Genomic DNA, 17,085 nt, shown 5'->3' with positions numbered 1-17,085 from the left:
CAGCCAGAAAACGTATTTCTCTAAAAATGACTTCCAAAAGTATGTTTTCACAATAAAGTCCCTGGCTATGTCATGTGCAACAGACCAGAAATTTCTCAGACACAATCTGAGCCAGGTGCATCAGAAGAAATTAGGCACTCAAATGCCTTGTTATGTACTCTGGTTCAGTGTTTATGGTTCGCTGGTATTCATGTGGCCTTAACTCTTTAGCATTGAACTGAACCCAGGTCTCTCATATTCCTGGCTGAGTGCTGAAATTATTGAACTTCTCAGTAAAATGGTGGCTTTTTTCACAGCTGACTTTGTAGAGAGTAGGTGCACTTCGATCAGATTGAGGTGAGAAGGAATGCCTGTTTTAGGGATTCTGAGGGAGCTTTTCAATGTGTCTCAGAAGCATGGGATCTGCCCCTGGAAATGCAGCCAGAGGGGAGTTCAGCTGCTCCTAAGGCATAGCAGGGGTTTTGTGAATGACATAGGACCAAGGGCTAGACGCAGTAGGCATCAATGGTGGTGTGTAGCGATGCTACCTTCTCCTTGTGCATTGAAACCTCAGTGTGGAAGAGTCTCTTACTATTATATTTTGATTTAGGAATGTAGAGGAACAAGGTTAATGCGTTTATTCCACATGCCTGGTGGAAATATTTTAGGACTACCTTCTCTGTGTAACTATCTTGACTGCTACTAGCTCCTTCAGTTAGAGTCCGCATCAGCATGAACGCAATTTCCATGCATTGTTTCAGTCTGGAAATGAAACAATTTTCATTAATGGAAACCTGGTTCTCAAGCAGAACAATTAGACCCACTTCAGGTTGAAAAAAGATAAAAGCATGCTAATTTGGATGGAGGACTCTTCTTTCAAGGCAGCCAATTGAGTCATCAGCCTGCCACCCACCTGACCGTCTGACAGGTAATTAGGAGATAGTCCTCTTTTTGTGTGGAGTGTGCGCGTAAACCTCCACACGCTGGTGTCGCTGCCCATTGGGACTTCCAGAGGAAAGAGCTAGTCAGTGGCAAAAAAGTGAGGGGAGCATGTTTGTCAGGCTGTGCCCAATGAACTGACTTGCTTTTTTCCGTTTAGCTTACGATTTTTGTCTTCTAACCCCTACCTGAAGTTTCTGGCAGTGAAGTCGTCATGGCTGACCTGGGCTGCAAAAAGCCCAGCGACTGCACCGTCTCCAGGCTACTCAGCGTAGTGGAGAGTGAACTCCGGGCTGGAAGAGACAAAGGTGACCCCACTGAGAAACAGCTCCAGGTCGTCTTAGAAGATGCGACACTCTGGCAGAGATTCAAGGAAGTCACTAATGAGATGATCGTGACCAAGAATGGCAGGTGAGTGATCTGCTCAGGGCTTTGGGCTATGTCTAGATGACAAGCAGGGGGATTAAGAGGTACAATAACACAGTGTGTGTGAAGACTTGAAAGAACTAAAATGGGCACATAACAGTTTTATCCCTGCAGCCTCGCGGCACCCTAAAACCAGCATGTAAATGGTATGGGATGTCCCTGCTCCTTTTTGGTCACTGCTAAAACATTCATGCCACCCTTTATTCCTCCTTGTGAAACTTCCTGGGGAAATATATTGACTCTCTTAAGGCTGAACAAAAAGGGAACTTTTGCAAGGGAATAGATGGTACCTCTCCAAGCCTTTTGAATGCCTCCTTGTACTAATAATCATCAGCCTTTGTTAGGAAGTTCTTACCTGTAGACCTCAAATTATTGTACAGAATCAAATCAGTGTTGTTATCCCCAGCTGCAGTTCCTGTCTGTCTGGCCTTGGGTATCAACAGCTTGTACAAGCAGTTTGTACTAGAAAGGGGTACAATAAATCAGTGCCCTACATGGTATATAGTCTGGATTGCATGGTCCCACAACTGTATTGCTCTGTAGTTGTTGCTGAGTGCCCTTAGAAAAAAGAGCAGAATGTTGGTTAACTCACAGAGTCCTAGAAAGACAAAATATTGTGATGTAAATGATCACGTATCTTACTATTTGGGGAACACAAAAAGCTGAAGGAAAATAGTGCAGCTGGTAAGAAGGATACTAATTCTGAATCCTGTGCTGGCTTGATGGAGGCTGTCCAGAGAGGTTCTGCTCTGGCTAGAATGACAACAGAGTCCAGCCCATAACAGACAGGCAGCTACTAGAATAATGTTCACTGGTACAGTGGTAGTAAGGTTTTTATTTAATCTGCCCTTGCCGCCCCGGTACTGTCCCCCTGTCTCCCCCCTCAACATGCACGTTTCTTTTGCAAGACTTCTCAGGAGATCTGCGTAGAGAAGGAGAGAGATATTTACTCATATAGTGTGACTTTTATTAATTTTGCAGACTTCGATTTAGAAGAATTCATGGATGATTTGCTGTTGACTGCAGCTTGACAAAGGACATAGGTGAAAGCAGTTGAAAGGAAGAATCTAGTCTGTTGCCTTAGCAAGTTTATTCTGGTGGGAGAATAGCTACCTTCCCAAAACATCAGCTTCTAGCGTAACGCTGCCTGTTGATGTTCTGATTCCTCCTAATAGCCTATAGGGATAGAATTGTTCTGCTGAGATTCTCTTTACACTGAGAAGCTGCTTTTGCTTAGTTTAAATTGTTTTAAAAACAACTGTTAAGCTATAGAAAACTTCTGAGTGGACTTTCACTTAGTTTAGTGTATGGTAGGTTGAACTGATTCTTCCACAGCGTAAGTGACCAAAAATGAAGTAAGATAGGTTTGCCTCAAATTAAATGAAACAAAGAATCTCAACTTACTGACAGTTTTTTTTTCAGTTTCTCTCCTCTGTGCTAGTATAAATCATGATTGCATGGTGGTACTAGTTCTCTCTAAAATATCAAGGTGAATGCATGGATAAAATCTTTTTATGATGATGATACAGGAATCTTTTGTTATTTGAATGTGCCTGGCTACTTTGTATTTCCTTCCTTTCCTTCCTTTGTATTTTCCTTCCTTATTTTTCTTTATTCTGACTTATACACTCCTTATCAGCTTGATCCTATTTTTCACAAAGCCAGTGACAGCTCTAGTGTCAGTTGGGGCAGGGGCAGGTTCTTTATGATCAAACTACAGCAATCTTGAAATAAAAAAAAAAATTATAAAAGTATGTTACATTATTGTCGTCTGCACAAATCCTTTTAACAAAATTAGAATAGAATAGGGGACAGTGAAAAAGGATCTCTTGCATTTCTGAAAGTGTCTTCACTTCACTGCGTCAGCACACTGAAAAGAGGAATTGTAGACAGTGGCCTGCAGCAAAACTTTCTGAACATCTCTGTGCATTTCAAAGGGAGACAAACTTGACACAATTTCCTATGAGTGCTGCCTTTTTTTTCAGGTTCAGGATTCTTCAGTGATTGTCTCCAGAGGGATTCTCGATAGAAAAAATGTTGATCTAATTCTGCTGCTTCTTAAATCAGTAAAACTAACTCAGTCATTCTTGCTGAAGGATATGTGAATGCTTTTGAAAACTGCATTTTATGATTAATGAAAAAAGCCAGTCTGAACTTGTGTGTGTGAAAACTATGGCAGTTTGTGTGGACACGTTATTACCAAAATTTGGAAATTAAACTGAAACCTGAAACAGGAGCATCCCAGAGAATGAAAAGCTGATTGATTAATGATCTTCGGATTTAAAGTTCTAGCATGCACGATTCTATCTGTTCTGCTTGAGCAATCTTTTATTGGTACTGAGGGTCCTAAAATGTTCTAAACGTAACAAACAATTTCAATGTTAATACATAGTTTGTTTCCATTGCTCTGTTGTACTTCATTATAATAATCACCTGCCATAGCACTATGTCTAGGGACACAGGGAAGATGGTTGTGCTCTGCGCAGGACAGACACTGGTGAAATTAAACTGCATGCTATATAACAAAATGCATCCCCATGTGTCCAGCTGATACAGTGGGAATCAGTCTCCTATTTTATTCAGATTTATTGTATTCAATTGGCATTTCAATATCAAACGCTCCATTTTCTGATTGAGGGGGTTTTCTCTCTCGGCTTTGCAGTATCATAAGACTTTGCAATCCACTTTATTGCTTGGAGACTGGAAGGTGCCACTGTTCCCCTCTGCATGTGGGGAGAATCCAGAGCTGATCGATGCAGCCAAATGTGAGTCAGTGGAAAGAAGCTCTTTCCAGGCTTAAATGCCAAAGCAACTTTACTGGTTACTACACATTCAAGTTTGATATCAAACATCCTCCCACTAAAGTTCTGTACTGTGGAGTGGTTGTAGCAGATCTGCTCTAAATAAATTCAAGAGGCTGAAGTGCTTAGCTATTGCAGTAATGGAGGTCACATGTGTACCTACCTGACCATTGAAACAAACATTCTGACTGAAACAAATTCAGAGAAATTGTCATTTGCCATGCTAAAAGATAAATGTGATTTTAGCAGTAAAGCCACTTAATCAGCAGAACAAATGAGGTAGTAGGCTTTTCATCGTTAGAATCTGTACAGTTTAAGACTTGCTGGTCCAAGTGAGGTGGGGATTAACTGTGCATGAAGCAGAGGTTAACACAGGGAAGTGCTATATTCTCTATGATACAGGAGGTTTGAGATGATGATTACTGTATTGTCTTCTGGTACTAGTCTGTAGGTCTTTGAGGGATAAGCTCAAGCCTCTCCAGCAGAGAGGCAGGGAAGTCTGCATTGTGGGCAGAGGAATTAACAATCTGTATAAAACACAAATAGTTCCAAGAAATCTAATGAATTTAAGTTTTCACATGGATGAATTTTCCTCTCCACTTCAATTTCAGCTAAATATCTAAGTGTGCTGCTTTGAAAACTGACTGCAGGAGGTCTGGAAGGTGCAGGGATGAATGCATCTGTAATTTTTATCACACTCCAGTTCGATACCTGCTGTAGCCTAGTCAGAAAGCCACATTAAATGTAGGGTATAAATCCTTGGCAAAGCTTCTGTTTAGTTAGAAAGATCATGGTTCAATATATTTTTCTCGATGTTGCAATGGCCCTGCATCACAAAGTATTTATATTAGATGAAACATTCTCAGATTTCTCAAATCTTGTATTTTGTTGTGAGTAGAAGGTGCTGAATTTATATAGCAAGAATTATACAAAAGTGTCCAGAAAGGTGAGTGAGAAGTCATAGGAGATCGTTAGTTTCTGCAGTCGAGTGTCACTGGAGAGTGTGGCTGCAGAGGCAGAGACTTTTGTTGCCCTGAGAAAACCTGAAATTTCGAGTTCCTTTCTTTCTTTGGGATGTTTAACACTGCTACCTCAGTAATCCTAGAGAGCTACCTTACCTAAGACCCATGGCCACGGACCTCAGGCAATTGCTGTGGTTACTTGGTGTAACCAGTCTCTCTGTACCCATAGAGAAAACGAGCTTGAAGATCCATTGTCCTGTGAATAAAAATGTGGCACAACAAGACAGCAGTTGCCAGGAGAGGTCAGCACGGAGGTGTCTGGGGCAGGGAGGCCTCTTACACCTGAAAGGAGAATGTAGGAGGTGCAACAGCCATAATAATCCTCCAAGAAACAACATGTGTTCCTTGACAAGCCAAGAAACTTAATGAATAGGATACCTTTGCTGGGAGACTCCTCTGTTTTGCTGATCACAAATGCATCTCAGTTCTTCAAATGGCTAGAGTCCTATTCTATTACTGCAGACTTTCAGGCTCTGAGATGCCAGTTTACAGCTGTGTGGTACGGATCACACGAGCTGGGACAGACAGAAAACTGCTATGAGCTGCTGCTAATTTCCATTAGAAAATAAAAGAAAAAGAAAATCAAAACGGGATGGAGAAAAGTCGGCATTGAACCTTTAAACATAAAAAGAGCATTTTCCCTAAACTAAACAAAGGCAGGATTTCAGTTTTAAATCACAAGACCATGGGAAGGCTACATGATAGATGTTTAGAGCTTAGTAAAGGCAAACATTGCATGTAAGGTGTAACTAAAAGCAGAACCTGATCAAGCTGATGAGTTCATATAATATGGAAGGATAGCCAGAGGAGGGCCATGAAGATGATCAGAGGGCTGGTGCACCTTCCCTGTGGGGACAGGCTGAGAGTGTTGGGCTTGTTAACCTAGAGAAGAGAAAGTTCTGGGGAGACCTTAGAGCAGCCTTCCAGTGCCTGAAGGGGCTACAGGAAAGCTGAAGAGGGTCTCTTTATCAGGGAGTGAAGGAATAGGACGAGGGGGAATGGTTTTAAGCTGAAAGAGGAGGAATTGAGATTAGATGTCAGGAAGAAATTTTTTTCTGTGAGGGTGGTGAGGCCCTGGCGCAGATTGTCCAGAGAAGCCATGGATGCCTCATTCCTGGAGGTGTTCGAGGCCAGGTTGGATAAGGCTTTGAGCAACCTGATTTAGCAGAAGGTGTCTGAGCTCATGGCAGGGGGGTTGGAACCGGGTTATCATTAAGGTCCCTTCCAGCCCAAACCTTTCTAGGGTAGATTCTATGCTGGGACCAAATTACTGGAAGAACTGCCAAGTGCAAGTTCTAATGGCAAGTATTTTAACCAGACAAAGTGGACATTAATGTAGTGGTAGTGGGACAGTACACAAATACTTGCACTTAAGAAAGGGAGAAAACACGTTTCAACTAACTACAGGCTTTTAAATATATTGCTATAGGAATAATTCAGGAAATATTTTGAAGAAAAGAGTAATAAAATATGTGGAAGACAATGGAAAATGAGATTAAAAGGCACTTTATTAAATTTGAATCATTCCAGACTAACTTCATACAACCCTGATAAAGTAAACAAGTATTTTTATACAAGGGAAATATAGCAGACTTATTAGGGCGTTTAGAATAACACTACCTGGAAGGCCATTGCTCAAGTGAGAGATGTCAGAGATTAACACAAGAGCAATGGGAAATGGCAGAGGGAAGTGTCTGACTTCGTAGAATCATAGAATAACCAGGTTGGAAGAGACCCACCAGATCATCGAGTCCAACCATTCCTATCAAACACTAGATCATGCCCCTTAGCACCTCATCCACCCGTGCTTCATTCACAAAGATTATAGACTGTGACCATCCTTCAAAGGAAGGGAGGAAAACCTTTTGTTTAGAGTAGTGTGGTCAATAAATCTGACTAGAGTCTGATGAGTATCTCGATGGAATGAGATACTCAATGAGTGCTGGAGATTTCAATGGCTATATCCAGAGTCAGACTAGGTGGAACTCAGCCACTGTACAATGTATGGGAGCATGTGTCAGGGGAATCAAAGCACCAAAGAAGAGCATTTCATAATAGGATTCTGCAGTTAATGCAGTGAATTCATGGTTCAGCTCCACCTTCTCACCCATTTTCAACTCTGCTGAATCCTGTTCATGTTTTCTTGTCCCACACCCAAGGATGTATTTAACATGTCCAGATCCCGTGGACTCTGTTGATGCTATACACTGTTCATTATGTTCATAACACTTGGCATGATCAAGATCTTAGTGCTGTGCTTTAGAGATAACGATGTTTTTTTCAAATGATTGAAAAAACAAAGATAAAATTATTAACTTTTAAGAGACTTCTTAAGCTAGATGGAGGGAGGATGTTTCTTGAATTGACTTGATTTTTGAGCATCTGGTCACAAACATACTGAGGAGTCTTTCAAAAACAGTCTCCAGTGGTGTCTTCCTCTTTTGTTTCCTGGCCAGGCGGATGTTCCCTGTTTTGAAGATCAGTGTGTCAGGGTTGGACCCCAATGCCATGTATTCCTTCCTGTTGGACTTTGCCCCGACTGATGGCCACCGCTGGAAGTATGTCAATGGAGAATGGGTGCCGGCTGGGAAACCAGAACCACCAAACCACAGCTGCGTCTACATCCACCCGGACTCTCCCAACTTTGGGGCCCATTGGATGAAAGCTGCCATTTCCTTCAGCAAAGTCAAACTTACCAACAAGCTCAATGGAAGTGGGCAGGTATGGTCTGATGTTTCCCCATACACCTCTTGGCTTCAATTGCAAGCACCTAACAATCAAGAAATATCAAGGGTGCATTTGTGTAATTATAGAGGCCCTTACAGACCTCTTCACCCACAGATGCCAATTATTCTCTGGAGGCCAAATGTAAACAGGAATAAACAGGCCTTAATTGGTGCTTTCAGATTTTAATGGACTTCTTCATGTTAAGAGAGACAGAGTGCTGCGGTTTACTTAATCATCAGGGGGCTTTTCAGAGTTGGTCTTGTGTGCTGGGGATTTTTACATAGGACTTCAGAGAAGGGGGAAAAAATGGTCACGGGTATTAGGTTTTTGTTGTGTTCCCCCATGTTGTTTGGTGTAAGTGGAATGTTGGCAGGAGTCAGATAGCAGAATAAAAGGCTGCTCTTAAATGAAATAATTACTATGTCTGCTTCTGCATCGTGATAATTATCAATATTCCATTGAATCAGCTTTGGCCTTTGGAAAGAAACCACATGTACCAGAAATAAGTGACTTTCTCTTTGAACCCCTTAAAAATGCAAACAGGAAAATTAGTTTTGGTTCATATTTTATTTTTGATGATGCATCTAAAGGTAAAATGTTGCACAGGACCTTTTGTTTGCTTGTTTGTTTTGTACAGAACTCCTACGTTGGATGATACTTGTCAGCCCAGAATCAATTTCTTTCATGTAAATATTATATGTTCTCTATCTGTTATTTCCATTTGGTTTGTGAGGTACCTCTATAAGCCTAGTATCCTAATTAGCTGGGGAATTATCTCTGTTTTTACAGACTGGAGAACAAAAAGCTGACCTAACTTTTCCTAAGTCACGTATGGATTCAACAAACAAGATTTATTGTTGAGCATAGAATGGAATCTGTGCTTGCAAATTCTTGTCCCGCATCTAGGACGTCAGAAAAGTCGAAGGCCTCAGAAAAGCATTCATGGGGGTAAAAAAGCTACAGGAAACCAACTTGAAGGGTCAAAGAGACCCTGGGGAAAAAACAGGGGGACGCAATACGTATATATGGTGACATTGAGAAGAAAAAAGTAGAAAGCAGAGGAAGAAAAGCCATATGAGAAACAGGCCAAATAAAGGTCACTAAATAACAAATGACTGAAGCTCTCCTTGATTTCTTTTGAAATCTTGTCAATGTGATAAAACATATCTCTACTCTGTGCTTCAGCTTACCCTTCTGTGGTATCAGAAGGTAACAGCTAACTAACACTGCTTTATGCTAATGGCTGTGTTCTTCCACACAGCATATTCCAAAATATAGATTATTTTCAAATCTTTTTCTTGCAGTATAGGGAATTAAGCAACACAATAGGAAGACGAAGATTTATTTTGAGGAAGATTTATTTTGAGGAAGATTTATTTTGGAATTGATGCTGTTCACAGCTTTTAATGCCAGGCTAGAGACATCTGCCAAGGCTTGTTTAGGTATGCTTAATCTTGCCCTGAAAGGTGACTAGATGACTGCCTCTGCTCTCTCCTGGCTCTGATTTCTGTGCTCACGATGCTGAGTCTTTCAGACAGTAGAAGCAGGGCAGGGGTTGCCCCTTAACTGTTTCAACAGCCGGTAGTGCAGTGGAAGCCTAATGGTTTGAAGGCCATAGATGATAACACAAATATTCATTAATGCTGCTCTATTGAAAGCTTTAAATCCAAGTCGAGTGAAGTCTTGCTCTGTTCAGCCCTGTGATTCATCAGAAGGGATGAAAGTACCTGCCCTTCTGCTCTGTTACAGAGTCTGAGTGAAAGAGCAGCTGTGGGATACCAGTGGCATTTGGATCTGTCTGTCTGTTTTGTTTTTTGTAGATAATGTTGAACTCCCTGCATAAATATGAGCCCCAGGTACACATAGTTCGCGTAGGAGGCCCCCATCGGATGGTGATGAACTGTTCCTTCCCTGAGACACAGTTCATAGCTGTGACTGCCTATCAAAATGAAGAGGTAGGCAGATGCCACATTGTGCTCTTGGTCACCATTGATGAGCTATATTAAAAGCTTATTAACTATAAGATCAGCATGAACAGATTGGTCCTTTTCTTTTTTCCCCACCTGTCCCATGCTGTGTAATGCTCCATCCAGTCTAATACTCTGTCTTCTCTCTGCAGGAGAACATTGTCTAATCTTGTGTCTGGCTGCAGTACTAAGCCAGGTTTAGCTTAATGTCCTACCACAGCTATTCCAGACTGTTCCATCTGTCCTGGCATCCCAATCTCTTACTGAAAAAAACCCCTACAGTCAAGTCACATACCTTTCTTCAGCAATGACTGATAGTTATAATGATAACCCTTAAATACATATTGTTTCAAAACAGTTCAACATTTAATGGGAGAATTCCTTCCTAACCCCCCAAATGTAATTGAAATTACTAACTCAAGTGCCACTTCCCTTAGCTGGGGTTGCTGCAGATTTGACTCATACTTGGTAGGAATTTGGTGTTTGAACTCTATTGAAAGGGTCCACCATCCCATACGATTTTCCAGACTGGACCACGCTATTAGGACGTCCCAGCTGGTGTTCTGCCTGTGGCACTGATCAGTACACAGCACCCTGCAATGAGCGAAGCACTCTCATAACCAGCCCTAGAATACATCATGTGTGGGGATATATTTTTGTTGGGGTGACCAAGATAGTTCCACCTAGATTACTCTGGAAGATGTTTTGTCAAGTCTCTATTCCAAAATGCCTTCACTAACATGCCTTGTTTTCTGTAAACTCAAGATAACAGCTCTCAAAATCAAGTATAATCCCTTTGCCAAAGCCTTCCTGGATGCTAAAGAAAGGTGAGTTTTAGCTCCAGTAGCGTTTTGCTGCTGATATGGTTAAATCTGTGGCATCACAATGTGAAAGATAAATTACTTAACTTAGTCTTATTTCTGCTGTCTTAAATCCAGAGTCACTCCACTGAAATTAGTTGTTTTGTCTCTTTATGATTACAACCACAACAGGGTCTGAAGTGAGTGAACATCCTCTTGGGGATCCTATGATTTAGCACTGTCCACCCAGGAAGCCTGTAATGAGATGGTGTTAATTTTCCCAGTAATGTTATACACTACGTGTGTTCACCACATTGTACTTACACTCCAATGAATCCCATAATTTTATAGCTTAGGGAAAATAAAAGTTAACCGCAGATGTCAAAAAGCATAACTAAAGTGAAATTGCACTGTAACTGTATTACACTGCTATTATTAAACCTCTATAGTAATGTATGATGTGTTTATTAAAAGTAACCTGTAGGTGCTCACTGTATAAGAGGTTACAGATACTTTGATTGGAAATGAATTATGGTTTGTCTTTCAAAGTCTTACTTGCATCATCTATGCTTATGCAGTGGGGCATCCAAATGATGCATTCCAGCCCATAATTGCTAATAAATTTTGTTTGGATGTGCTGTGTCATCTGACACATGAAGTGTCCCATGTGTGTGCAAGAGAATCGGTTTTTCTTTCCCTTCCTCTTACAACTTCAGAAGCTGCTGTATGCCATTGTCAAGGTTTCCAGCCCCTTTAGTCTGGCAGGAGGCCAGGGTTAGGCTATTGGTGCAAGCAGGAAGGGTTCTCTCAGGTAAATTTAGAATTCCAGGTTCTGCCATCAAATTTGGCACAAACTCAGGAATGTTTTTATGCATGCCATGAAACATAAGTTCCTGCTTCCTTTATGGCACAGTTGAGAAAAGTCTACTGCTGCCTAGCAAGTTGCTGAAGATAATGGCATTCCCTCCTTTTTAACTTCCTTCCAATTTTTTTTAGTGAATAGTTCAGTTTTTAACTCTCTTTTGTAATTTCTCAATGAGAATTTTTACCACTAAGTATTTTGCTTTTCAGAAACCATCCCAAGGATGCTCCAGAAACAGTCTCTGAAGGTCAACATACAACATATTCTCACTGTAAGGTTTTCATTCATGTGGGAAGGAATGTTTGTGTGATACAACAGGGAACCTGGGATTTGCTGAAGTGGATCATACCAGTTGTTTACTGAGTCCTGAATTGTGTTCACAGAAAGGGATCTTTCAATAACAGTAACAACAACAATAATAGTAACAATACTGCAAAGACTAAAGAAACTTCACAGTAATAAAATAACAGAACAGTTCCTGCGGAGGGATAGTTTTCCTTATAATCCAGTTTTTCAATGTTTGAAGGAATGCAGAAATGAGATGATGTACAACATTTTTAGTGATTTCTCCCTTTTGTAATTTATATCTGTGAATATTTTTTGTCATCTATAAAATTATCTTTTACTGGTCAAAAAAAAGTTCAAAAAAATAGAGGAAGTAGTGTTCATTTTAATGATGGTCAGTTTTTCTTTCAATTTTTTTTTGGTATTTGTAACGTTTTCTGTTAGTTGCTTTCAGGTCTTGCTTTTAGGGTTGGTCGTTTTGGTTTTTTGGGGGATTGGTTTTGATTTTGGTTTTTTTGGGTTTTTTTTTGATTGTCAGTTGTTCCATAAACCAGTGTCTTGGAATCTGCTCGGTATTTTTTAAGCTGATTCTGTGAAAAGGCTGGTTGGCTTCTTTATTGCACTGCAATGTTTTAGTGTAATAATAGTTCGCTTCTCTCTTTCCCCTCAAAGTGGGTGGCTGGTTGATTTCCAACCCAGATACAATGTGTGCATCAGGAAGCTCTAATTATCAGTACAGTGGACCTTTGCCTCTGCCAGCTCCACACACTCCCCATGGCTGTGAACGATACTCAGCACTGCGAGGGCATCGGGCTGCTCCATACCCACCTTCCTACATGCAGAGAAATCATTCACCTACAGGTACAATTGTAATGCTGCTTTTCTTCCAGGGAATAGATGCTGCCTGCCTGACTCTTGCTTTAGGTTAGTGTAAGCAAGGGCTGAAGCTAGGAAAGAGCATGATGAGACTCTTAACAATCTGCACTGAACCCTGGATGGACAGAATATGTTCAAAGCAGCAAAACAAGAGGTACAAAGAGCCGGGTACACTGCAGTTGTTAATTATAAATGATCTTGCTTAAAGTACAGCTCCCAATTACATAAAAAGAGCATTGCAAGCCTTCTTTCAGTGTCATGCCACGAAGCACTTGCGCTCTCAAGCCAAAGCAGCCCTTAGAAACTTGGTAGGAGCTGACATGGTGAGGACGTTTTCATGTTGCCAGAATGTCTTTTGAGTTCCTTTCACTCTCTAGATCTGGGTGTAGAGTTCCAGGAATTGATTCTATTTAGATCAGAGGAAACTGGCCAGAAACAAGAGTAAGGATAAAGTGATCTACTCACTATGCTCACTAATTATAATTTAGCAAGGCATCCTGTCTAACAGAAATATTTAAGCTCAAGTTATAAGAAAATCTGTATCAAGCTTTGCCAGTCATATGGCAATTTTTATTCATGAAAAGACTATTAGTAAGACTTGCAAAAATGCATATTCTATGCCTATCATGCTGTACCTTCTCACATCTCGCACCTGGAATTACAATGGCACCTTGCTTCTCTCCTAATAATTAAAACACATGAATTTTGTCATTTTACCTATGGTTAGGAACCTCATGATCAGATTCCTTCTTCAGGCCTACCCATGTGTACTGTTGCCTTAAGACACCGTCTTTGCAATGGTCATTGAGGATTTATTTGTTGCCTTTTTTCCTCCCATCAAAGTTAATTTGTTGGAGAGCTCCAGCAATAATCTTCAGGTATTCTCAGGACATGACAGCTGGACTTTGCCATCCTCTCCACATGCTAATTTGCTTTCAGTGCCACACACGAAGGGAGCTGCCAGCCCTGGACCCAGGTAAGGTTATGGGAAAATCGCTGGTGTTGGGAGCAGTGAGATTTGCAGGAGTGCCATGGTGATTCACACTTTGTTCCAAGCTTTAATCAGCATGTAGAGTTTGAAACAGTTTTTAAGTGCCCAACTCAAGATTCCTGGACAGATCTTTCCAACAGGCTAATTATCTCCTGCTCTGAAATCAAAGGCATCTTTGTTCTTCCACAGTGCTGCTGAAAACCAGGGTCTTGGAACAGCCACAGAGCTACAATCTGTGAGCATGTTAAAGCCAGATTATTTTTTTCTATATATTTCTCACTATTCTCTTGCATGAAATAAGGATCCTACTCCCATGCAAGGATGTAGCAATCTAATCCATCTTCTCTTGTAAAAATAGTTAGTAGGTGTAAAAATATCATTAATAGGTATTAAACAGTTCTAGGAATGCCTGGAATTTAGACCTAGAGTGTCAATTAATGATCAAGTATTGCTGATTCTTTTCCCAATACAAATGCATGGAATTCATCTCTAGTTTAGGTTCCAGGACAATCAGCCACAATTCTTTAAAATTCATAAGCGTTCACAAGAAAGATCTTTAAATCTTGAATCCTCATGTGTATTTGTATGTTTTTTTTCTCCATGCCTCTCTCCAAGGTCACTGGATCTAATGGTCACTGATAGTCTTTCAGTTAAGATCTACAAGGCTAATCTAGTTTAGTAACTTGATTTGGTTAGTGGCCTTTTACCACATGACACACTTCACTAGACTGTTCTAAGTCTTGTGTGTGCGAAAATTCTTTCAAATACTCATTCAACTTGTACTGTTTTTTTTTCCCAGCCACTATCCTTGCCTGTGGACGGTGAGCAACAGCGCTGTAAATGTCACCAGCCCAGGAAGTGAGTTGAACAGCAGCCCTTCAAGCATGTTTCTAAGGAGTAATGTCAGTTCATCATCAGTCCAAATCCCTCTGCAGGGAACGGTGTCTGGCAGCATGGAAGTGCAAGGGGAAACCAGTCTAGCCAGACTAGCGGACTCTGCGTGGACATCCTCACACTCTTTTTAATGGACAGGCCACTCACGAGAGAAGTTCAGCCAAACAGTACTGACACAGATGGCAAATGACACCCTAGAATTGCAGCTCAGAGCAGGGAATTGTACGTGGAAACCTGACTTCATCAGACATTTCTTTTCATAATGCACCTCTTATGTTCCAGAGAAGCCCAAATGCATAATGCAAAGGCAGGAAATGTTATGGGAACCAGCTGATCATTAAACATTTATGTGTCATTCAGGATGTCCAGAAGGAATCTTTATAGTTACTTTTGCTTCTGTATCTCATAAGAAATGGTCAGAAACATGGGACTGTGTGAGACAGACATGGCAACTGGATATTTGAATGTCATTTTAAAAGTCCTTTCTGTAAAATAACAGCCAAGCTCAGAGGAAACTAAGCAAGTTTGCAACCAATAACAACCAATAATTTGAAGGAACAGTGCTGCTTTAGAGACTTTCTGAATTGGTCACGTGAAGGTTTTCACAATACCTGAAACTCAACCTCCAAGAGATGAAATTACTGTGATACCATAATGTCACCTTCATACAGCATTCTTTGTCCCTTTCTCTTCTCCAGCTCCTGTTTGCTGTTTTTTGTGCTATAGGGATAATGGACACACTCAAGCTGAGAAAGTGGCTGTATTGTAGCAGCAGGGTGAAGGGCATCTAGTTTAGCATTTATAGCCTGATGTGACGGTCTTTGAAATGAAAAGTTTCAATGTTTTCTATATGTGCTATTTTTGGAAGGGTGGAGGGAAAAAATATAGAAAAATATTCAGCTTGCATTTCCACTTTGCTTCAAGTATAGAGTACAAATAAAATATGAATAAATGGCTTATTATCTCCTCAGTGCCTTTCCAAGTTGTAAACATGCATACAGTTTTTTTCACATAACAGACTCTGAGCAATTTAAAGCAGCTCTTCCAGAAGCAAGACGGCAGGGCAAGAATTTTCTGTTCCTTGGGCAGTGACTGGCTGTATGCTCTCGGGCATAGTATTTCATGTCTTTGTACCTGTTTTCCGTCTCACCTTTTGTCTGTGCCAGCTTTCTTTTTCAGGTTACAGCTCTTCTTATCCTGTGTGATGGTATGACATCTAGCATAGTGGAGGCCTGATCCTGTCTGGTATTTCTAACTCCTGGCATGATGCAGATAATCATATTCATCCCCTAATCTTCCATGTCCTCTCATGTACCTCCTCAGGCAAGCCCTGTCAGCTTCTCAAAGAAAAGTGCTGCCTTTTGATTTCTTGTAGTGGTAAAGAAAAAATTGCAAGCTAACTCATGTAGATATGTCTCTATATAATGAAATGCCCGGCAGCAATTCAGTCCTTTATACGGTTATGAGCATTGACAGGGGCTGCATAGATAGTCCTCGAAGAGGAGAATGTCAGCATGCATATAAAGAGGATTCTCCGGAGCTCCTGTGACCTGGTGTCTTTACAGAGGTGTTCTGCTTCTGCCAGCTACAACAGCATTCCCTTTGTAGATACTCATTTATTGCATGCAGGCTCTGAGAGCAACATTTTATTTTGGGAAGACTTCAGGTGCAGCACCAAGGAGAACATTTTCATTCAGACCATAAAATATGCATCTGTCTGGTAAACTCAGCAAGCTCCTGTTTCATATTTTATTACTTCAGCCCTAAACCATCCCCTTAAGGTGCTCTCAGTATTACACATTTTCATGACTTTCCTATTTGGCCTTTCAGGTTCGCCACAGGCAAGACAATGGGCTGGGATACATTCAGGTAACATTGTTAGTTTTACGACTTGTGCTGCTGTGCCTTAAAAGCAAAGTAATGAAGTTGCTTTGGCTGTGCAATTTTATTAATAGGGGCATTGGGCAAACAGGAGCTAACAGAATACAAAAAAAGGCCTGCTATCAGTCTAATCCTTGTCAGTTCTGACTGTAAATCTGCCTTTCCACGTTCTGTCAAAAGCTCGGTGATGATGACAGTGACAAGTGGGGTTCCCCAGGGCTCAGTGCTGGGTCCAGCCCTGTTCAATGTCTTTGTCAATGACCTAGATGAAGGCATCGAGTGCACCCTTAGCAAGTTTCCGGATGACACTAAGCTGGGTGGAAGTGTCGATCTGCTGGAGGGTAGAGAAGCTCTGCAAAGGGATCTGAACAGGCTGGACCGCTGGGCTGAGTCCAACGGCATGAGGTTTAACAAGGCCAAATGCCGGGTCCTGCACTTGGGGCACAACAACCCTATGCAGTGCTACAGACCAGGAGAAGTCTGTCTAGAAAGCTGCCTGGAGGAGAGGGACCTGGGGGTGTTGGTTGACAGCGACTGAACATGAGCCAGCAGTGTGCCCAGGTGGCCAAGAAGGCCAATGGCATCTTGGCTTGTATCAGAAACAGCGTGACCAGCAGGTCCAGGGAGGTTATCCT

General features: G+C 41.3%; 1 protein-coding gene across 1 annotated transcript; it reads left to right on the top strand.

The window, feature by feature from the left end:
* The first annotated feature begins 414 nt into the window (after window positions 1-414).
* On the top strand, window positions 415-14,870 carry TBX19 (T-box transcription factor 19). Its single transcript, XM_069867877.1, has 8 exons — window positions 415-1,329; window positions 7,624-7,888; window positions 9,715-9,849; window positions 10,627-10,688; window positions 11,733-11,794; window positions 12,481-12,669; window positions 13,528-13,660; window positions 14,475-14,870. Exons 1-8 carry the CDS (start codon window positions 1,133-1,135, stop codon window positions 14,698-14,700), a joined length of 1,269 nt encoding a protein of 422 aa, XP_069723978.1. The 5' UTR covers window positions 415-1,132; the 3' UTR covers window positions 14,701-14,870.
* Window positions 14,871-17,085: the final 2,215 nt, after the last annotated feature.

This window comes from Phaenicophaeus curvirostris, chromosome 1 (genome assembly GCF_032191515.1).
Source record: "Phaenicophaeus curvirostris isolate KB17595 chromosome 1, BPBGC_Pcur_1.0, whole genome shotgun sequence".
NCBI classification, from domain to species: domain Eukaryota; kingdom Metazoa; phylum Chordata; class Aves; order Cuculiformes; family Cuculidae; genus Phaenicophaeus; species Phaenicophaeus curvirostris.
Note: the sequence above shows the minus strand (reverse complement) of the source record. Positions and strands in the feature narration are given on the sequence as shown.